The sequence below is a fragment of the Poeciliopsis prolifica genome, unplaced genomic scaffold, assembly GCF_027474105.1.
Source record: "Poeciliopsis prolifica strain line A6 unplaced genomic scaffold, Auburn_PproV2 SCAFFOLD066, whole genome shotgun sequence".
Taxonomy (NCBI): domain Eukaryota; kingdom Metazoa; phylum Chordata; class Actinopteri; order Cyprinodontiformes; family Poeciliidae; genus Poeciliopsis; species Poeciliopsis prolifica.
The window spans coordinates 1,954,388-1,972,680 of NW_026562441.1; the positions used below are offsets into that span (position 1 = coordinate 1,954,388).

Consider the following 18,293-nt stretch of genomic DNA (forward strand, 5'->3'; position numbering starts at 1 on the left):
AACAGATGAGAAGTGACCAAACATTATGATAAAAACCTATAAAGAACTTCACAGCAACTTTCAACTCCTGTCACAGAACATGAGATGAAGAGCAGGTCGTCTTCATCACTCAGCCAACACTGTCATGCAGTCTCCATGTTAGCCAGCAGGGGGCGTCAGGCTCCAAGGAGCCCAACGAAAAGAATCAGGTCAAATAAATAATGTAAAAACTTCATTAATATAACAGATGAGCTTTTTAAAAACTGCTTATAGAGTTTATAAAGTTTAATTTTTAAAAATAAAATTTGCTTATAAATAACCTCACATTAATGAGGTCATCATGTTTATTTACAGTTCAAAATGATTATGATGAACAAAAGTTAGCAGGCATAAGCAGCCAAAGACCATAAATAAAACTAATAAACACAACAGATTAAAATAGTTTCCATTCATTTCTTCTCACACAGGGAAGTAAATTAATATTTGATTTGAAGAAAATCTGTTTTTATTTTCATTTGATTGAATCTGGCTAGAAATAATCTTACAGCAAACAAACCCTGATAACAGCTGAGCAGCTAATAATGAGTTCAATGGAGATAAAAATAAATAAATAAAAACTTCAAGCAATTTTCAGTTAAACAATTTGGAAAGAAAAGTGCTGACACAGCTTTTTAAAATTTTAATTACTTTGCTTTAGTGATAATTTTGAAGACATTTTCATATTTTAATATGGAAGTGAAAATAAATCAAATATTTATAGAATAAAATCAAAGTTGGGTAAATTTGTTATAATAAATGTAACAATTGAGAAAAAAACCCACACACTCTCTTCTTCTATTTCCTTTATTTACACATTAAAACACAATATAACAAGTTATAAAACGTTAAAAAAGTTTGTGACTGTTAGGAAACAATAAGGTCCTGAAGGATATTTACAGATATTTACATCTTCACCAGGTTTCAGGCAGAACCAGAAAACCAAACAGATTCCCGAAGAACTGAGAAGAAATGGAGCCAAAACTGATGAAGAAGAAGAGAAACCTGGAGGAAAAGCAACGTTTACTCAGATCCACCTGCTAGAACCGGAAACAGAGCAGACTTCATGTGATTTTTATCTTTAAAATCTGAACTAAAATGTTCAGGCGGCTGTTTGGTTCCTTTCTCTCTTCTGATTGGCTGATAATCATCAAATGAAGTTTCTATTCAGCAGCAGAGAAAATAAAAACAATAACAGAATATCAAAGTGAGAAGTGTCCAAACTAGCAGAAAATGTTTTTACTTCCAGATCAATCAGACGAGGCGACAGTTTCCGTCTCCTCCTAAAACCTACACGGTCTAGTTAAAGGCCAGATGTTTCCCGTCTTCCAGAACAGTCTCTGGGTTTGTTCTGAGCCGGCCTCTTAGCTGGCCATCCACAGGGTGAAGGGGATGAGGGCCGAGGGCAGGGCGGTGCCGGGGGACACGCCCAAACACGCCATGCACAGGAGGCCCAGCAGGCCGGTCAGAACCACGCTGCGCTGGTCCCGGACCAGAGACTTCAGCCACTCACAGAACTGCAGAAACACAGACAGAACGGTCACATGAAGCCATTATGCTCTCCGGAAAAGGTCACGTTTCTGCAGGAATGGACAAATTCTCCCTTCCTGCCAGCCACATAAAACATTAACAGAAAAACCTTGATTTATAAAAATAAAATAAAACAAAACAATGCTGAACTGACTTTGTCTGAAAACCGGCTTTTCTAATCCGCATTTAACTAACATTCATTAATGTTAGGAAACATGTTTTTATTAATTCACTGCCTGAATATTTATCTCTTTTAAAGGGAAAACAGACAAAGAATTTCAGCACTTCTGATACTTTTCCACTTGTATTGATTTTTTTAGGCTTATTATTCACATGTTTTCACTCTAAAATCAAAACGTCCATGTATTTCATCCCCAGTGAAACATGATAGCGGCAGTGTCATGCTAAGTGGATGCATTTCTTCAGCATGGACTAAGGAAGCTGGTAGAAACTAATCAGATTTGGTCAATAACATGAGAAAAATCAATAACATACATTGAACTGTGAGGTTGCAGCATGTGGACCAGATCAAGAGGGAATGAATATTTTTTCCAGTTGATTCTAGAAACAATACAGAAACACCAGCAACACAAAAACCCACAGAGGTTTTAGAAACGCTACAAATTATTCCCATATTTGTAAGAAAATGACATTTGAAATGCTAATTACAGCCTGGATAAAAGGCAGACTGCGGTTTCCCTCCTGCTGCTGACAGACTTTCCCTGCATCGAGTTTCACTTCCTGTAATTTCCAACCCAAACATCTGACCTGTGTGCCGCCTCGGAGAGAAGCCCGTAAAGGTTTAAGGAATGGGGGGCCGAGGGCCAACAGGAGCTCTTAAAGGAGCCTCCCGGGGGCCCAGCGTTGAGTAAACATCAGGTTGGATGACCCTGTGCTGCCAGGGGTCAACACGCTGCCGCTCTGCTCACAAAGGTCTGATCAGCCTGAGTTTTAGCTCCGCTTTGTTTCCAAAATGTCAATAATGCGCCATCGTTCTGAGTTTGACTGTGTGAAACTGAAAACCAGCCTGTTGGAGACACCAAGCAACAACAAGCTAATTATTTATCACCTTTATTCACCTGGATGTTGGTCATAAAAACTTTTAACAACTAAACTCTTCATGTCTGGAAGTTGCCTTTAAATCATCACACTGATCAAGAAGACATGCTAGCAGCTTTAAGCAGCTACAGAAGATTGTGTTACATTCAGTTGTGCTTTTTCATTTAGAGGCAATAAGGCTCTCCACCCAGGGCGGCACATCCTCAGGGACGGCAGCCAAACTCACACTACAAAGTTTTCTGGAAGTTGTGCCATAACTGCGTTTCTAAGGCTTGTCTTCTTGTCCTGTCATTGTCAAGTCCTTTGGTTGGCAGCGTGTTCGTAAGAAAATATGAATGTTTTTCTGACTTTTATACAGTTTTCATAACCCAAAATGAAAACGATGCCATCTCTCTTTCACAGAAGTTACTATTTGATTGGCTAAGTTAAAGAAGTCTGCTCTGCATTATGTACAGCCAGGCTGACATACTTTATACTCAACTATTCAACAGCAATATTCAGACACGTAAGCAGCCACAGTCAATGAATCAATAGGGAACAACATTCATGCCAAACTCCCATATACAATTGAATGTCGTTTATTAGCAATTCATATTTTCTGATCCACAGATTTCAATTATTTGGGGTCAAAGCGCACATAACCTACGGAAACACCAGACCGTCACTGAATGACAAAAACATGTTTTAGAAACACTTTTACAAACAAAAAGTTTTTATATCTATATATTGTTAAAAAATCATTTTATTTATGGCTTATGAAAACTTTTCAGAACCTTCATATCTGAGCTAGTCAGTCAAATTCCTGTTTAAGAACAGCATTAGTGCTAAAGGCTCAAACAGGAAGTGAAAAATGAACCTTCATCTGATTTACAGCAGCAGAGATGAGGGAACGTTCCCCAAATCCAGCTGAAGTGTCAAGCTGTCATCTCAGTGAAACACGTCCTGGACCGACCGCAGAGAGGCGTGGCCCCGGGCCCCGAGGAGCCGGCTTAAAGGGCCGGTACGGCCGTCGTCCATCATCATCAGCATCCACAGTGCAGACTGAGTGACTCTCTGCTGCTGGCAGGCGGCTCGGGTCTGAATGCGGCTCTTGTTCTCAGGACTTTTCCGAGGAGCGACCCAGATTTTCCTGCTCCATGTAAACCCGGCTCCAACAGAGGAGGACGGATTCTGATTGGCTGTTCAACCTCCATGAGTCGTTATTTCCATCCTGAACAGTTCAGTCTCCTGAGGAGTGGTTCACAGCGAGGTATATCCTCACATGAAGCCAAGCACAGCATTTCTGCATCAACTCACTGCTAAACTTAAAGTTTTTATCAGGCAGAAGGACGAATTAATCAAATCAGCATCTATGTAAAAAATGAGCTGGTTTAGTTTGCTGCTCACTGCAAAAAACAAGAATTTTTAGTTTAGTTTCTACTGCAAATATTTTAGTTCACTTGAACTAAAACAAAACAGATGAAACTATTCAGGAATAAATAAAAGCTTGTTTCAAATTAATAATTCTTTAATATTGATGAAAAAGTTGTAGTTTCACAGGTAAATTATTTAACTTATAACATGGAAAATGTCTCGTTACAAGTGAAAAAATCAGCCAGTGAAATTAAAACTTTTTCATCAATATTAAGGAATTATTGATTTCAAGGAGAATCACAATCTGAAAAATCTCTAAGTTATTTCAAGTGAACTAAACTAAACCAAAATTACCTGGTAAGATTTTTTGTGTTTTTTTAAATGATTTTTCATCATTTTGGACCTAATATGATTAAAAATGGCATCATGAAGGATAAACCATGCATTTTAATAAAGGTAAATAAATAAATGTAGCACTTCATCAGTTTGTATTAAATATGCCGTGTGAATGTTTGCCTCCAATCAGTTCTGGTTCCAGTGAGCAGAACTTCTTCTTCTTCTTGCATCTTTGAGTTTCTCCGGAGCAAACCGGGTCCAGACATGTTCTGCTGCGGCTTTGAGTGCAAAATAGCAAACAAATCAGCAACAAAAGACTTCAGTCCAGCAGAGATTCACCTGGATGATGAGAAAGTGTAAAATAAAGTCCTGCTGCTCTTGCAGAGTGAGTCAGGATAAAGTTGTTTCACAAAAACCTTCAGCGTTTTATGAGGCTGAAAACTCAAACATGCGTGAACACATGTGGCCTCCTGCTGCAGGACGTTATGTCTCATAAAAACACAGAGATTCCTGTGAGCAGGAAACTTCTGCAGACTTTCAGCGACAGGTCAGTATGGCAAGCCATTAACGATAAATATCAGCATAAACAAATGGTGCAGAATTCATGATTTAAAGAGGCTGTAAAAGATTAGGAGGAAATGATTCAGGAGCGACGGAGGTTTAGAGGGTGGCGGTCTGGACTCGGCCATGTTGGGTTTGGGACCATCAGAGATCACCTGATCTCTGTCAACACGCCGCAAAACAGAAACACAAAGAAATTTTATCTGATCATTCAGAGACAGAATCATGTTCTAATATCAAAACATGAAACCCAAATAAATCCATAAAAATTACTGTGTGTGTGTGTGTGTGTGTGTGGGGGGGGGGGGGGGGGGGGGGGGGTGTGTGTGTGTGTGTAATATGGCTGAAATGAGTTAATAATTGATTAATTAATCAATTATTGAAATAAATGTCAAATAGTAATAAATGAATCATCAACTGGAGTTTACAGACTCAAATAAGATCATTTGAATTGAACTAGTGAATGAACTGATAAATGAACTGGTGAATGAACTGCTGAATGAACTGGTGAATGAACTGCTGAATGAACTGGTGAATGAACTGGTGAATGAACTGGTGAATGAACTGGTAAATGAACTGGTGAATGAACTGCTGAATGAACTGGTGAATGAACTGGTAAATGAACCGCTGAATGGACCGGGGTCAAAGGGCAGCTCACCTGGTCGGTCTGCAGGCTCTGCGCGGTCCCGTAGCGGCAGTATGTGACGAAATGCTCGCAGTTGTTCCACAGCAGGCTGTATGACACCCCGCCGACCAGCCGCTCTGCCCGCCGGGCCACCTCCTCCCCGGGCAGCGGGCTGAGCGGCACCGCCCGGTCCATGGCGTTCAGCAGGATCCCGGCTCCGTACGCGAAGTCCTCCACCGAGTCCAGGCGGATGCTGGCGCGCTTGGACAGGACGCCGAGCAGCAGGCGGCTGTTGGTCACCATCTGCTGGATCTGCCGGCGGTCGGAGCTCAGCGCCGGCAGGATGTCCGGGATCAGGTGCGCCACCCGGTTGTCGCCCAGGTAGATCCCGAAGTGCGTGAAGAGAGTCCGGGGGACCTCCAGCAGGTCCCCGCGCTGGAACCTGTGCGGGGCCGCCGCTGCCGCCGCGGGGGCTGCGGGAGCGGCTCCTCCCGGTCACAGCTGCGGGCCAGTTGCGGGGGCAGCAGGCTGGACAGCTTGATGTGGGCGAGGAGGAAGAGGCGCTCCAGGAGGAAGGTGAGGCTGTCCAGCATGGCGGCGGCAGGATGCGGGTTCGTCTGGCAAGAGAGTCTGAGCGGCTCCCCGCGGGAAGCCTGCTTTTACTGCGGGGGCGTGCGGGAGCGGGGCGCGCCGCGCGTGTCACAGGAGAGGGAGGGGATGAGACAGGAGACCAGTTCACCCAGTTAAACCAGTTAATACAGTTAAAACTGTGAACCCACAACCTCCTGATCTGTTCATCCATCCATCCATCATTCATCCATCCATCATCCATCCATCCATCCATCCATCATCCATCATCCATCATCCATCCATCCATCCATCCATCCATCCATCCATCCATCCATCCATCCATCCATCCATCCATCCATCCATCCATCCATCCATCATCCATCCATCATCCATCCATGGATGGATGGATGATGGATGGATGCATCATCCATCATCCATCCATTTCTGGTAAAATGGCGGCTGTGGATTTTCAGTCTGACCCATCAAACACCTGGATGGTGTCCGTGTGGGCGGGGCCTAAAGGTTTTAATCTGGCTCCGCCCCCTCAGCCTCCATATCTTTCTCTGGAATCAACAATCATAAAAACTGGAAGATGAAAACAGGAGCAATAATTGATTTGACCTGCAGGACAGAACTACATTAATAACAAGTTTAGTTGACCGTGTTTCAGTTGGTTCTGGTTCTGTTCGGCTCCTCTGGGCTTCCGTAGGGCCACAGGTTGACCTTCCATGAACCCGGCCTCTGCTGTGGTCGTAACAGAACCGCCTCCGCTCCAGCCTGATGCCAACCAAACGGTTCTGAGCCGTAAGTCAGAGCAGCAAATGTTGACGACGAGTCGTCAGCAGCTCTGTGGGAACGGGTCAGCCAGGAGCCGCTGCAGGTCCACTTCCTGTTCACACCTGCAACATCCTGGACCATGCAGCCTAACGGGGCCGTTAACACCTCACAATGACCTCTGACCCCCCGGCTTCACACTGTCCTGGATTATAACCACTGGAAACAGACTTTCTGTTGCTCCACTGATCCGGTGAACCGGTTCTGATTAAATGAACTGAACTGAGTTGGAAGGTTCATTAAAAGAAGGAATGATTCAATGATGACATCACTGAGCTCAGGTTTACAGGTTGCTTTGAGTCAGTGATGTGTGAAAGCAGCTGGAAATGGAGCAAATGTTGTGATTTTGGTTCATAATCGGTTTGATTGTTCCCAGCTGAGAAAACATCCTGCAAATCACAAAGTCACCAAAATCAGAAAACAACAGAAAATGCTTCCAGCAGGAACAGACTGATGGTTGGTCAGGATTCAGCTGAAGAAACAAAATCTGTTATAAACTTCAGCAACATGCTGTGACGCTTAACTTCTGAATGAGTCCCTGAAATATCAGCTTTATTTTGATAAAGATTATCAAATTAGTTTGTAATTTCTGAGAAAAATAAAACTAAATTTGGACGTTACTTCAGAAAACCTGCCTTCATGTTGAAGGAAAAACTGTTTTCAGCTGATCCTCGTTTTCTCTTTTCTGATTCATCTCCAGAAAGGAGAACAAACCGAGTTTTGTGTTTTCAATTGTGGTTTCATGTTCATGATGGGTTGAACCGTCTGATTAGCAAAAAGCTACTTGTGATTCACTTCTCATTTTGTTACCAAAGCTTTTCTTCCGTCTTCCTCCGAGTGGGAGAAGGGGATTTGGGAGGATTAGGGGAAGATTATGGAGACGGAGCGGGACTCATGCGGAGCGGGACTCATGCGGAGCGGGACTCATGCGGAGCGGGACTCATGCGGAGCGGGCCCACCCGGCCCCCCGCCTGGAGCTGAATGAGTGAGGAGAGATCTGAAATGCTGAATGGATGTGTTGATGTGACCCCGGCTGTGAGGAGGTGAAAGGAGGCGAGTGACGCCTCTGACAGGAGATCGCAGCTGATCCTCTCACTTCAGGACGGATCCGGTTTCAGGATGCAAAAACAATCTGGTCCGGTTTAATTCAGCAAACCTCAAAGAGGACAAAACGAATTACAAGCAACATTTAGCAAAATATAGGGCTTGTTATAAATAAATAACTCCTTCATATTGATAAAGCAGCACTAGTGCAGTTACTCTTACAGATTATTTAACGTTTCCTATAAATTATTTACTAAGAACATTTACTTTCAAGTCAGTTTGTCTTATTTCAGTTGTACTGAGATATTTGCACAAGAAACTAAACCAAAAATACTTGGAAAGACTTTGTGCTTTTGAATCCATGTTGTTTGGTTTTGAGCTCTAAACTGACAAACATTTGTTGTTTGTTTTATGGTTTATTTGTATCAGCTGCGTTTTCTTTAGAATATTTTCAATTGAATAAAAAATGGTATTGATACCTGAAAAATTTGGAGAGAAATTCCCCATAAAATATTCAACCAGAAACAGTTTGGGGTCAAATCTGAACTTATGGATGATTTAAATGTCTCTATAGTGAAACCTGGATGTGCTTTTTATCAAATTATTATGTAAAATGTTAAAAATAAGGAATAAAATAAATAGGTCCATGTTTCCATTCCTGAAAGTTTTCAGTTTCCAAAGGCTAATTTAGCTCTGATATGTAGAAAATAATAATGTGTAAACCATTAAAAACTAAAGACAGTAAATGAGTTTTTCCTTCATTTGTTCATTTTCTTCAACGCTTTTCATGGAGTCAAACTTTGGTGACAAAGTGACAAATAAAACCTGGAGGCTGTTTTAGGTTTGGACACAAAGGCAAAACGGGGCTGAAACGAGGACAAAGCGGGAAGATAAACGACCGACAGACCTAATTTATCTCCTTTTCTCAGCCATGACGGCGTGACAGAAAAGTTTGATTAATCTGAGCGTCTGGCTCTTTTGTTTGCAAACCGAATCAGACATGCTGCTGTAAAACCAGCCGATAACAATGGAGGGTTCACAGTGGAGCAAACCGTTCCTTTAGCACGTTTCTGTCCAGGAATCTGGGAGCTGAGTCTGACGGCCATTAATCAGTCGCCATAAAGGAAGCTTCCAGCATCGGGTAGTTTTGGCGATAAGCGGGACAAGTTGGCAGGAATCCTGTTCAAAGTGGGAATGAATGGATGTTTGTTACGTTTGTCTGCAGAAACCAGTTAAAGACGATCAGCTGGACTCTCGTTCTTAAACTGAACAAAATGCAGCTTCACACGACTTTATGTTTAAAACATTTACATTAAAAAGTTCAAGACAAGGAAGAAGAAACTTCAGTTTTGGTAAAAATATCTTTAATTTAATCAGTTTGTCTACAAAAGCACTTTCATACATCATGCATTAAAGGCATTTAAACATTCAAAATCTGAACAAAATCTAATTTCTACATTGATCAAATAAAAAGGCAGGAGTGTGAATCCGGTTTTCATTCATTGCTTCTTAGATTTCACATTTAATGATCACATGATGTTTAATTACGAGGTTAAAATCTGATTAGAGAAAACGGATCCATGAAGGCCTCGTGTTGAATAAAGTGCTGATCGCTCAGCTGGAAAAACAGAAACGTTTTAATTAAAACTCATTAAAATGCTCTGGAGTTCCACAGGGCTGAGTCTCCGACTGAAATCATGTAGAAAATAACGATCGATTACACAACCAAGCACCGGAAAATGATTCCATCAACAGTCAGTGATTAGCAGCTGTTGGTAACAGCCTGGATATTCATGGAGTTTGGCACAGATGAGGGAAACCAATACGGCTCTTCCTTCACTGAATTGTTTTTAGGAAGATTTTCCGATCTGGAATCAATAAAAACGTCGTTTCCGGTGGCGACGTGTTGGAGATCTGATTTCTGAGTTGAGCTGCTGAACGTTTGGCCGATTATCGAGCGAATTGATTAGCAGCGCTGCCTGTTAGCTTGTCATAACGCTCATCTGACAGCTGGACAGCAAAAGTCTTCAGTCAGAGGCACACATAGAGCCGTTTCAACACTGACTGCTACTGGGGCATCACTATCAAAAGACACTGAAGACAGGATTTAATTTCCCTTTGAGAAAATAAACATATTTCTGACTTGAACTGAAAATTCTTCTGTATCTTCAAAGTTTTGCTGTTTTTAATAAATGCAGAAATGATTCATAAGCTGCAGGAAATATAAATAACTAACGAAGATTTGTGTTTATAAAAGCTGGATTCTTTCTGTGTGAGTTTTGTTCTGTTTGTCTGCAGCTCGTAGTTTTGGTAAATATTACAGGGATCCATTCTGTTTTCCATCAGAAAAACTGATACAAGCATAAAATCACAAAAAGATCTTAATTTTCATTTCAAGAACAGATGCAATTACGTCAAACTGTAAAAGATCTCTTTCGATGTTTGCTTGAAATTACAGCTTTTCTTTATTTCTTCACCTGTCAAGTTTAAATTTACCATCATTTTTGGTTTCTTTTTGAGGTAACAAGATTACAGATTTATTGTTCCAGTTAAACGCTTGGGCCGGTTCTGAAGAAACTCCCTTGTGTTTTAGATCTGAGAGAGAACAAGATGACACACACACACACACACAGACACACACGCGGGCGGGGTCAAAGTGTGCCGCTGACAGCACTGATGTTTGACCCAGATCTCGTCTCTTGCGAAAGTTTCTTATGACAAAACGACGAGAGCAAAGAATCAATCAGCAGATCCTGTGACGCCTCGCTGTGTCCTGGGAAGGAAAACGGGGGACAGATGTGAATCCAGACCTCGTTTTAGTCACGAGTTCGTATGAAAGTGGTGACGGCTGTGGTTTATGAGAACAAGCACTTAAAGATTTTACTGTGACACCAGCTCTGCATGTCCTGTTGCTGTGAAACAAAGGCAGACAGATCTGAACTTTCCCCTGAGTCCTGATTTACAGCCTGCTCTGAATCCTGTCTGCAGAGTTTGACGGGTCGATGTTTATTATGTTCCCACTGACAGACGAAGCCTTTGATAGTCTGTTTACTGAGCCGCTGTGTATTTATTGTGTCAGGGAGGCTGCTCTGTGCGAGTCACCTAACGTTCTAAAAAAGGAAACAAAGTGTGTATGCTTCAGGTTTTCTGGTTCTTGGAGTGTTTTGCTGAGAGGTAAACAGAACAGTAGCTGCAGAGGTTCCCTGGAAACGTTGGAGAAAGACGTTTAAACTGCACACTGACTCCGACTCCCAGCTTCAGTCTGGTTGCAATTATGACAACAGAGACGGAGGCGGCCGAGTCTGGAGGGGCGAGCGAGCGAGCGAGAGAGAGACTCGCATTCCTCCGTGGCGCTGAGCATCAGAGCCGGGTCGGGTCGAGGTGAACCAGACACCGACGTTCCTGTCGGATGAGAGCGCCACCTCTGATATCTGCCGGGAGCATCTTCAGAGGAAACCCAAACCAAAACTCTCCAGTGCTCGGGTCAAAGGTCAGCTCCCCCGAGGCAAAGAAGGATAAGAAGGCAGCAAAACCCAAAACGGAGGAAAGTTAAACTGTTTCTGTTTCTCTTGGTTCTGCAGCAACAATCAGCTTAAAAACATCCTGATGTTTTCTTCACATGAACAACTAACTGAGCAGGAAATGATTCTTTGCCACATATGAATATTATTTGTGTAAAGGAAACCATGGCGACCGGGATCCTTTCAAATTAAAATCAATATTAACTTCCACACAGCAACATTTTTCACCACTTCTTACATTTTAGAATCTCTACCATCCAAAATTAACCTCAGATATTTTTTTAACTGTTAGAGGGAAACACTGGTGGAGTTACACCTCCAAACAACAAAGGCTGGATCCTACGGAGGGCCAAAAGGGACAAAATTATATCAATAAATACATCATTAAACCTTTAACCAAATGTCACTGGAGTTACACAAACCAAGAAATAATCTGCATGCTATTATTAGTTTGCATTTTAATCATATGTTCTATATATTGTCTTATTGAAACATTTATTGATAACATTTTGTCCCTTTGGCTCTGTATAGCATCCTTGTATCATCACTTACTGTCCAATGACTTCTGGCTTTTCACTGTTTCTGCATTTTAGATATTAAAGTTACATGATAATTAATGTGAACATAAGAGGTTGGCAGATTTGAGCAGAAACACTGAGTCATGTTGCACAGAATGAGGAGGTTTTAAGGCCGACATGATGACAAACTGAGTTTAAAATATTCTACATATCTTTATCAGAACAAAACGTATTTAAAATATTGTTTAATAAATGTGGAAATCTGGACTTGACCTGTAAATCACAGTTAGCTAAACATGCTATTATCTCCGCCAGCTTTTGTATGTAACGTTTCCCTGATCGATCAGTATCGTCTGGATCAATATGTTTGCAATCAGTCAGGATTTGTACATTCTGTGAATTCCCGAAGCATTTGATTCCTCCATGTTGTTTCTGAGTGAATCATCACTTACGCTGATGACAGTTTGGTTTGTTCCACAGAAACAATGGCTGCTTTGATCAGATTTACTCTTTGCTCTGGTGGGAAATAACTGCGGCTCAGTGGTGATAAAATAATTTAAATTAATGCTGGGTTTGATTTTAGACGCTTCAGTTCTTTTGACAGTGGACTTCATTTATTTTAAAACTTTCGTTTAGCAGTCCAACATGAACAACGGTCATGCAAAGCCGACCTGACTCCACACATCGCTGGAGTTTTTCCTTTGGTTGTGAATCTGTGCCAAATTTCATGTTATAAAAACAATAAATCAAATGTTTGTGACTGAAATGCAGCTGCATTTCAGCCGATCTGAAGGCGTAAATGATCCTTTGTGTTCCTGTTGAGGTGAAATGTTTTGTGTCCACCTTCATGTCTCCCAGCGGGATGTCGGTTCAGTCCACCAGGGACTTTAGATCTGGCAGTCCCTTCAGCTTCAGGTCCAGCAGCATCTGACCGAAGGCCTTTCCCTGGGAAGACCAAACAACAAGGCGTCAGCGTGGGAATTCATGTTATTACATTTAAATCAGCTTCAGCTTTAATCTGCACCAGTTAAGGTTACAGAGACATAATACAGACTGCAGAGTCCAGCAGTGAATCTTTACCTTCACAGAAAACCCAACAGTCTCACATTTTACCACAATCATACGGTTCCAGTATCACTGCCATGAAGGTTTACCAAAGCTTTAGAAACATGATGTTTAAACGTTGACAGGTTTGGTAAGACGTGATCTTATCTTTACTGAAACGTCAGTTTTAGATCCATCGGACTAAAAACTGAAATCTTTGTTCCTGAGTTAATTTCCAAACTGTAATCAGGATTTTCAGCTTTATGCAACGTATATCTGGTTTTCCCATTACAATACCTCCAGTGGTTTGGCCTGATTTAACTCAAATGGACCTGATGAAGCCACAGCATCCTCATCTGGGTTCCACTAATTGCTTAAAGGCGTATTCATCAAAGTCCATGTCAACGTCTGACATTGACGGCACAAACAAAAGGAAAAAAACATCCTTTTCTCATTACTGTGGCATTCAGCAAAGTGAAACAACATTCAGGAACGTTGAGTGTTTGTCTGCATCTGAGCTGAATTGGACATCAACCTGTTCACAAACCGTTTCCACATTTTCCTTCCACATGCAACTAAAACAGAACCAAGCACCAAAAGCAGAGCATTTCACAACTCCTCAACAAATCGACTGTTGAAACGAGAAGGGATTTCCTCACTGAGGAAGTGACACGACAAAGAGCTGCTGTCACAGCACAGCCAGCAGTTACTGGGAGTTCAGACTCTACTGGGTGATCTGACTGGGAACGCCGAGTCCTGCACAAACAGTTTGATGTCTGAGACAAGGACATAAAACTGAAGCTGTTCAAATAAAACAAAATGAGTGTTTCAGTCAAAGTTTCACCTCGGATTGAACATTTCATTGTAAAACAATAAACGTAGCTCATAAAATATCAGTAAAGATGCCAGTGAAAGGAGGTGAAGTCAGTAATTTCCCTCTGGGATCAATAAAGTGTTTTTTAATTTGATTTTGTCCAACATGTTGGAAGAGCTGAAGGTAAAAACAAACAGAAGTAAATTTTATTCAAAGCTTTAAAAATAATAAAACTCTATTATTATTATTCTGTTCTTCAGAGTCAATTTTCATCAACTGAAAACAAACAAAACTTTGAAATAAAATTTAATGGAAGACAGTAAATCCTCTGGTTTCTGCATTTATGTTGAAGTTATTAATTTATAAAATAACTTTTCTTGCTCCGTTAGAGAACATTGTTGAAATTTGAGATTAAATGTGATAAAATGCTGATTTATGGGGAAACAATTAGAAAAATTCACATTTTGCTGGATTTTTGTACTGTTTGGGTTTTTACTGCTTCTAAAAACAAAGCAGACATTTAAAATAATCACCCAACACATTTCTGACAAAACTTTGTTTTTTGCTGACTGAAAAATGCACGGTTTGAAAAACCAGCTGGTTACAATGGCTGCTGGAAAAACAAGTTTTATGTTGTTGATTTACCGTCAAGACACGACTTGCTGCAGTTTTATTCATTGTGCAGGAGGCGCTACTTCTGCTTTTCAACAGAGTTTCATCCTCTAAGAATGTTTACGTACAAAAATGTGATGAAGATGTTTTGTGTAGACCGTAGACATATCACAGCCTGTTCAAAGAACCTTTAAGGTTTTAATAAGATTTTAAAGGTTCAGTAGAAAATCATCTGTCTTTTCTTTTGCAGGTTTTCTACTTGTTGTTGGTTCATCTGCAGCTCCCTGACATTCCTCAGTGCTGAGTGAACCTTCAGGTGTCTGGACTCGTTTAACCTTCATGTGGGAGGAGAGGTGGTCAAAACAAGGACAGGAAACAGAAACGGGTCAGAAAACAGCTGAACAAGCAGAAAGTTCCCGTCTGTCTGCAGGTTTAGAGGCAAAACTTCAGGTAAAGGTTTGACACCGAGGTCACTCTTTGAAGTGAGCAGACGAAGCTCTGAGTGTGTGTGTGTGTGTGTGTGTGTGTGTGTGTGTGTGTGTGTGTGTTACCTGGGGGTCGCTGCGGAGCGAGGCCACCCCTCCCCCCCCCAGGGAGCTCGTCAGGACAAAGTTGAGGCCATGAATCCCCGGCAGAGTGAATCTGGAACCACAGACCCCACAGTGAGAACCCAGAGCTCGGCTCATGCGCTCATGCCTGGCCGTGTTTTTCTTGGACCTGCTGTGGGACTTACCAGAAGTTCATATGTGATGAATGAACGGCTGAATCACCACTACAGTGTAACGTGTGTGTGTGTGTGTGTGTGTGTGTGTGTGTGTGTGTGTGTGTGTGTGTGTGTGTGTGTGTGTGTGAGAGCACGGCGGCGAAGTGCGACCCTCAGAAACAGAGCGGTGTGTCTGTAAGCGTTTAAAGGTGAGGCAGCGCGGCCGCCCGCAGCGCTAACGAGCAGCAGGCGCGCTAACGAAGCGTCTGTGGCGGCGGGGGGCGGCTGGAGGTGTGAAAGGAGGCGCTGGTCAGTCGGATTTACAGCCTGAAACTCTTATTGGGCTAATCAGAACCACGCCACGTTCTGAGGCTGAGCTCCAGATTAAACACTCAGTTACTTTGAAAGTTCAAACAACAGAAAGTTATAACCTGGTTCTCATTGTGTCTGAATTTATGTGAATGTAACTTTAAATGAACAACAACATGTTGTTTATCCAACTGACCTGCAGAGACAGAAACCTGGAGCTGCAGATCGACGTCGGTTTAATGAAGAGCCACAAAAAACTTCCATTACAGATTTCTGATGCAGATTATTAATCTGATGTAAAAAACTTACAGAACCAGAAACCAGGAGTTTCTATTGTCTCAGTTCTCTTCAAATAAGGCAAAACATACCAGTAACATTTCAGCAAGATATGTCGGCTTGTTTTAAGTCCTTCATAATGATGAGAAAGTACAAATTTTAAAACATGGGAGAATTATAAGTGAAATGATCAGTCATTTTAAATCGATTTAATTCAATATTTACTGAAAACAAACTCCTATATTTCACTGATGAGCTGCTTGTTATTCAGTTTATATTTGCACCAGAGGCAGAAAATAAGATTGTGTAGTTTTGTCGGCTGTTTCTCACATGTTTATGACAAACTCAGACATGTTTCTTAAAAACATTGCCATTGTTTTGCAAAATTAAAGAAAAAAGTGGCCACACATGTAAGAATATTTGTATTAATTTGGAGCTTGTTTTTCAATATGTAGGGAGGAAAACATTTTATTGTACGTTTAGTTTGGTTCTGTCTCCAGGACGGTCCGCTCTGTCATCAGTGGGGTTAAAACATTTTGTCAGATGTAAAGCAGAAGCCCAACCCTCCCTGTAGAAACGTTTTTCTATTCCAGGATCACAACATTACGATTAAATCAAGCAGGAATTGTTCAGCGCTCAGAAACAAAGAGCCTGGAGAGATGAAGTGTGTTTTATGCTCTGCTTTCCAGCCTTACTGGCTCAACTTGGTGCTTAAAGTCCCACAGTACGAGCCTCTGTTCTCACCGTGTGACGGCGTTCTGCACGCCGGGCTCCATCAGGTGAGAGAAGTAGTCCTCCACCACAGAAGAAGTCAGGTGCTTCTTCAGGTAAGGGAAGTAGAGAGGATGGCGAGCGATCACACCTACGGAGACAAGCGAAGGATTTTAAGTTTAACACTCACTTTGTCGACATGATTTATATGAATATGTCATAAACTGAATTTCCCCTTAAGCCCCAGCAGCATTAAAACTCAACAAAAGACAGATGCTAGCTACCTGACGGTGCAGCAGTGTCTCCATGGCTGGACGCGTTGATGTCTTTGTAATCAGACTTTTCTATAAGATCGTTAACTTGTAGAAAGTGTTTGTCTGTCTGTGGCCATTTTTAAGTGAAATCAACTAAATCAAGTGAAATTAGGCTGAGCTGGTTGTTTGCTGCCTGTCATGGCGGAGTGGGCGGAGTTTTGAAGAGCGTGACATCATGGGCCAAAGGTCAGGAGTCTGAGAAACCCTGGGACAGCCGCACTTCATAGTGGCACCACAGCCTGGTTTAAACTGCTATGGGCTGATAGAATCTGATCAGAGCATGAATGCATTGAAAGATTAAATTTAACTACCATTTAACGAGTCGCGGTCTCCCTTCCCTATTAAATCTCTCTTTGTGGCTGAAAGCTTGTCTGAGGAGCTCTCCGCTCTGTATCTGGGTCTTTGGCTGCATTCAGACGCAGCGCTGAGGTTTACTCAGGTTCTCACCGATGTTTGCCGAGTCTCCTTTGTCGCCGCTGCGTGTGTATGCCAGGTCCTCCAGCCGGTAGCTGTGTGGTCCACTGGGCAGGTCTGGAAGGAACCAGAAAGACCTGCGTGTTTGGCCCAGAAACTTGTGGCACAACAGAGACAAACACACATTCAGCCTTTAGCTGTTTGCTTCCTGCCAGTGGTCCGAATGCAACCCGTTCACTTCGAGCTGAAGGCTCTCAACAAACCAGAAAAGCTCGTAAAAAGTTGCTAAGAATGTCAAGAATCTATGAAATGGGCGAAAAAACAATGAGTGCACAAAGACATCTGTAATCAATTGAGACTCTAGAAACCTGTAATGTTTTCAAGTAGCATGTTTTGTGCTTTATAATGACTGTAACTGGAGCTACTTCATGTTTTATGGATCCACTTCTGTTCACTTCCAAGCACGTCTGAAAGTGAATGCATACACAAAATAAAAACACTGCAGTTTGCATGCAGGTTTTGTAAAGAGGAGCAGCGTCTGAACAGCCTGAGGTTCTGCAGAACAAAACCACTGAAAACAGGAAATGGGTCAGAACCAGCAACACTAGTTCTGATGCCAGAGGTGAACAGAACCCTGAACGTCCTGCATTATGAATGATTAGTTTTTAAATATTACCACACATCTTGAGGGTTTTTTAAAGTAACCTGAAATTTAAATAAATCAACTAATACGGTTATCAATACCGACATTGATCCTGATGTTGAGGTGAAACTCATAACTCAGACATTTTTTACACAATAATCTCTAAATACTGTAGTTTATCTTCATCATCCATACAAAACAATCTGGGTAAACAAGAAGCAATTCAAGATAATAAATAATAATAATAATAATAATAATAATAATAATAATAATAACAATAATAATAATAATAATAATAATAATAATAATAACACCAGTGATAAAATCAAAACAAGGTCGACTGCTGATGTGTCCCAACAGAACGAACCAAGCCAATGAAAGTCATTACCAAGAACTTAAAAAACCCAGAATCCCTCAAGGATGTTGTTGGTAAAATAAACTAACAGGAGTTCTTGTTGCCAGGTCGTTTTCATCTATAAACTGATGA

General features: G+C 41.7%; 1 protein-coding gene across 1 annotated transcript; it reads right to left on the reverse strand.

Moving 5' to 3' along the window:
• Positions 1–806: 806 nt before the first annotated feature.
• LOC129351414 (lecithin retinol acyltransferase-like) lies at positions 807–6,128 on the reverse strand. The gene is given in 3 exon segments (XM_055020277.1): positions 807–1,532; positions 5,513–5,946; positions 5,949–6,128. Coding segments are annotated over 3 exon segments (711 nt in total). The 5' UTR covers positions 6,073–6,128; the 3' UTR covers positions 807–1,379.
• Positions 6,129–18,293: the final 12,165 nt, after the last annotated feature.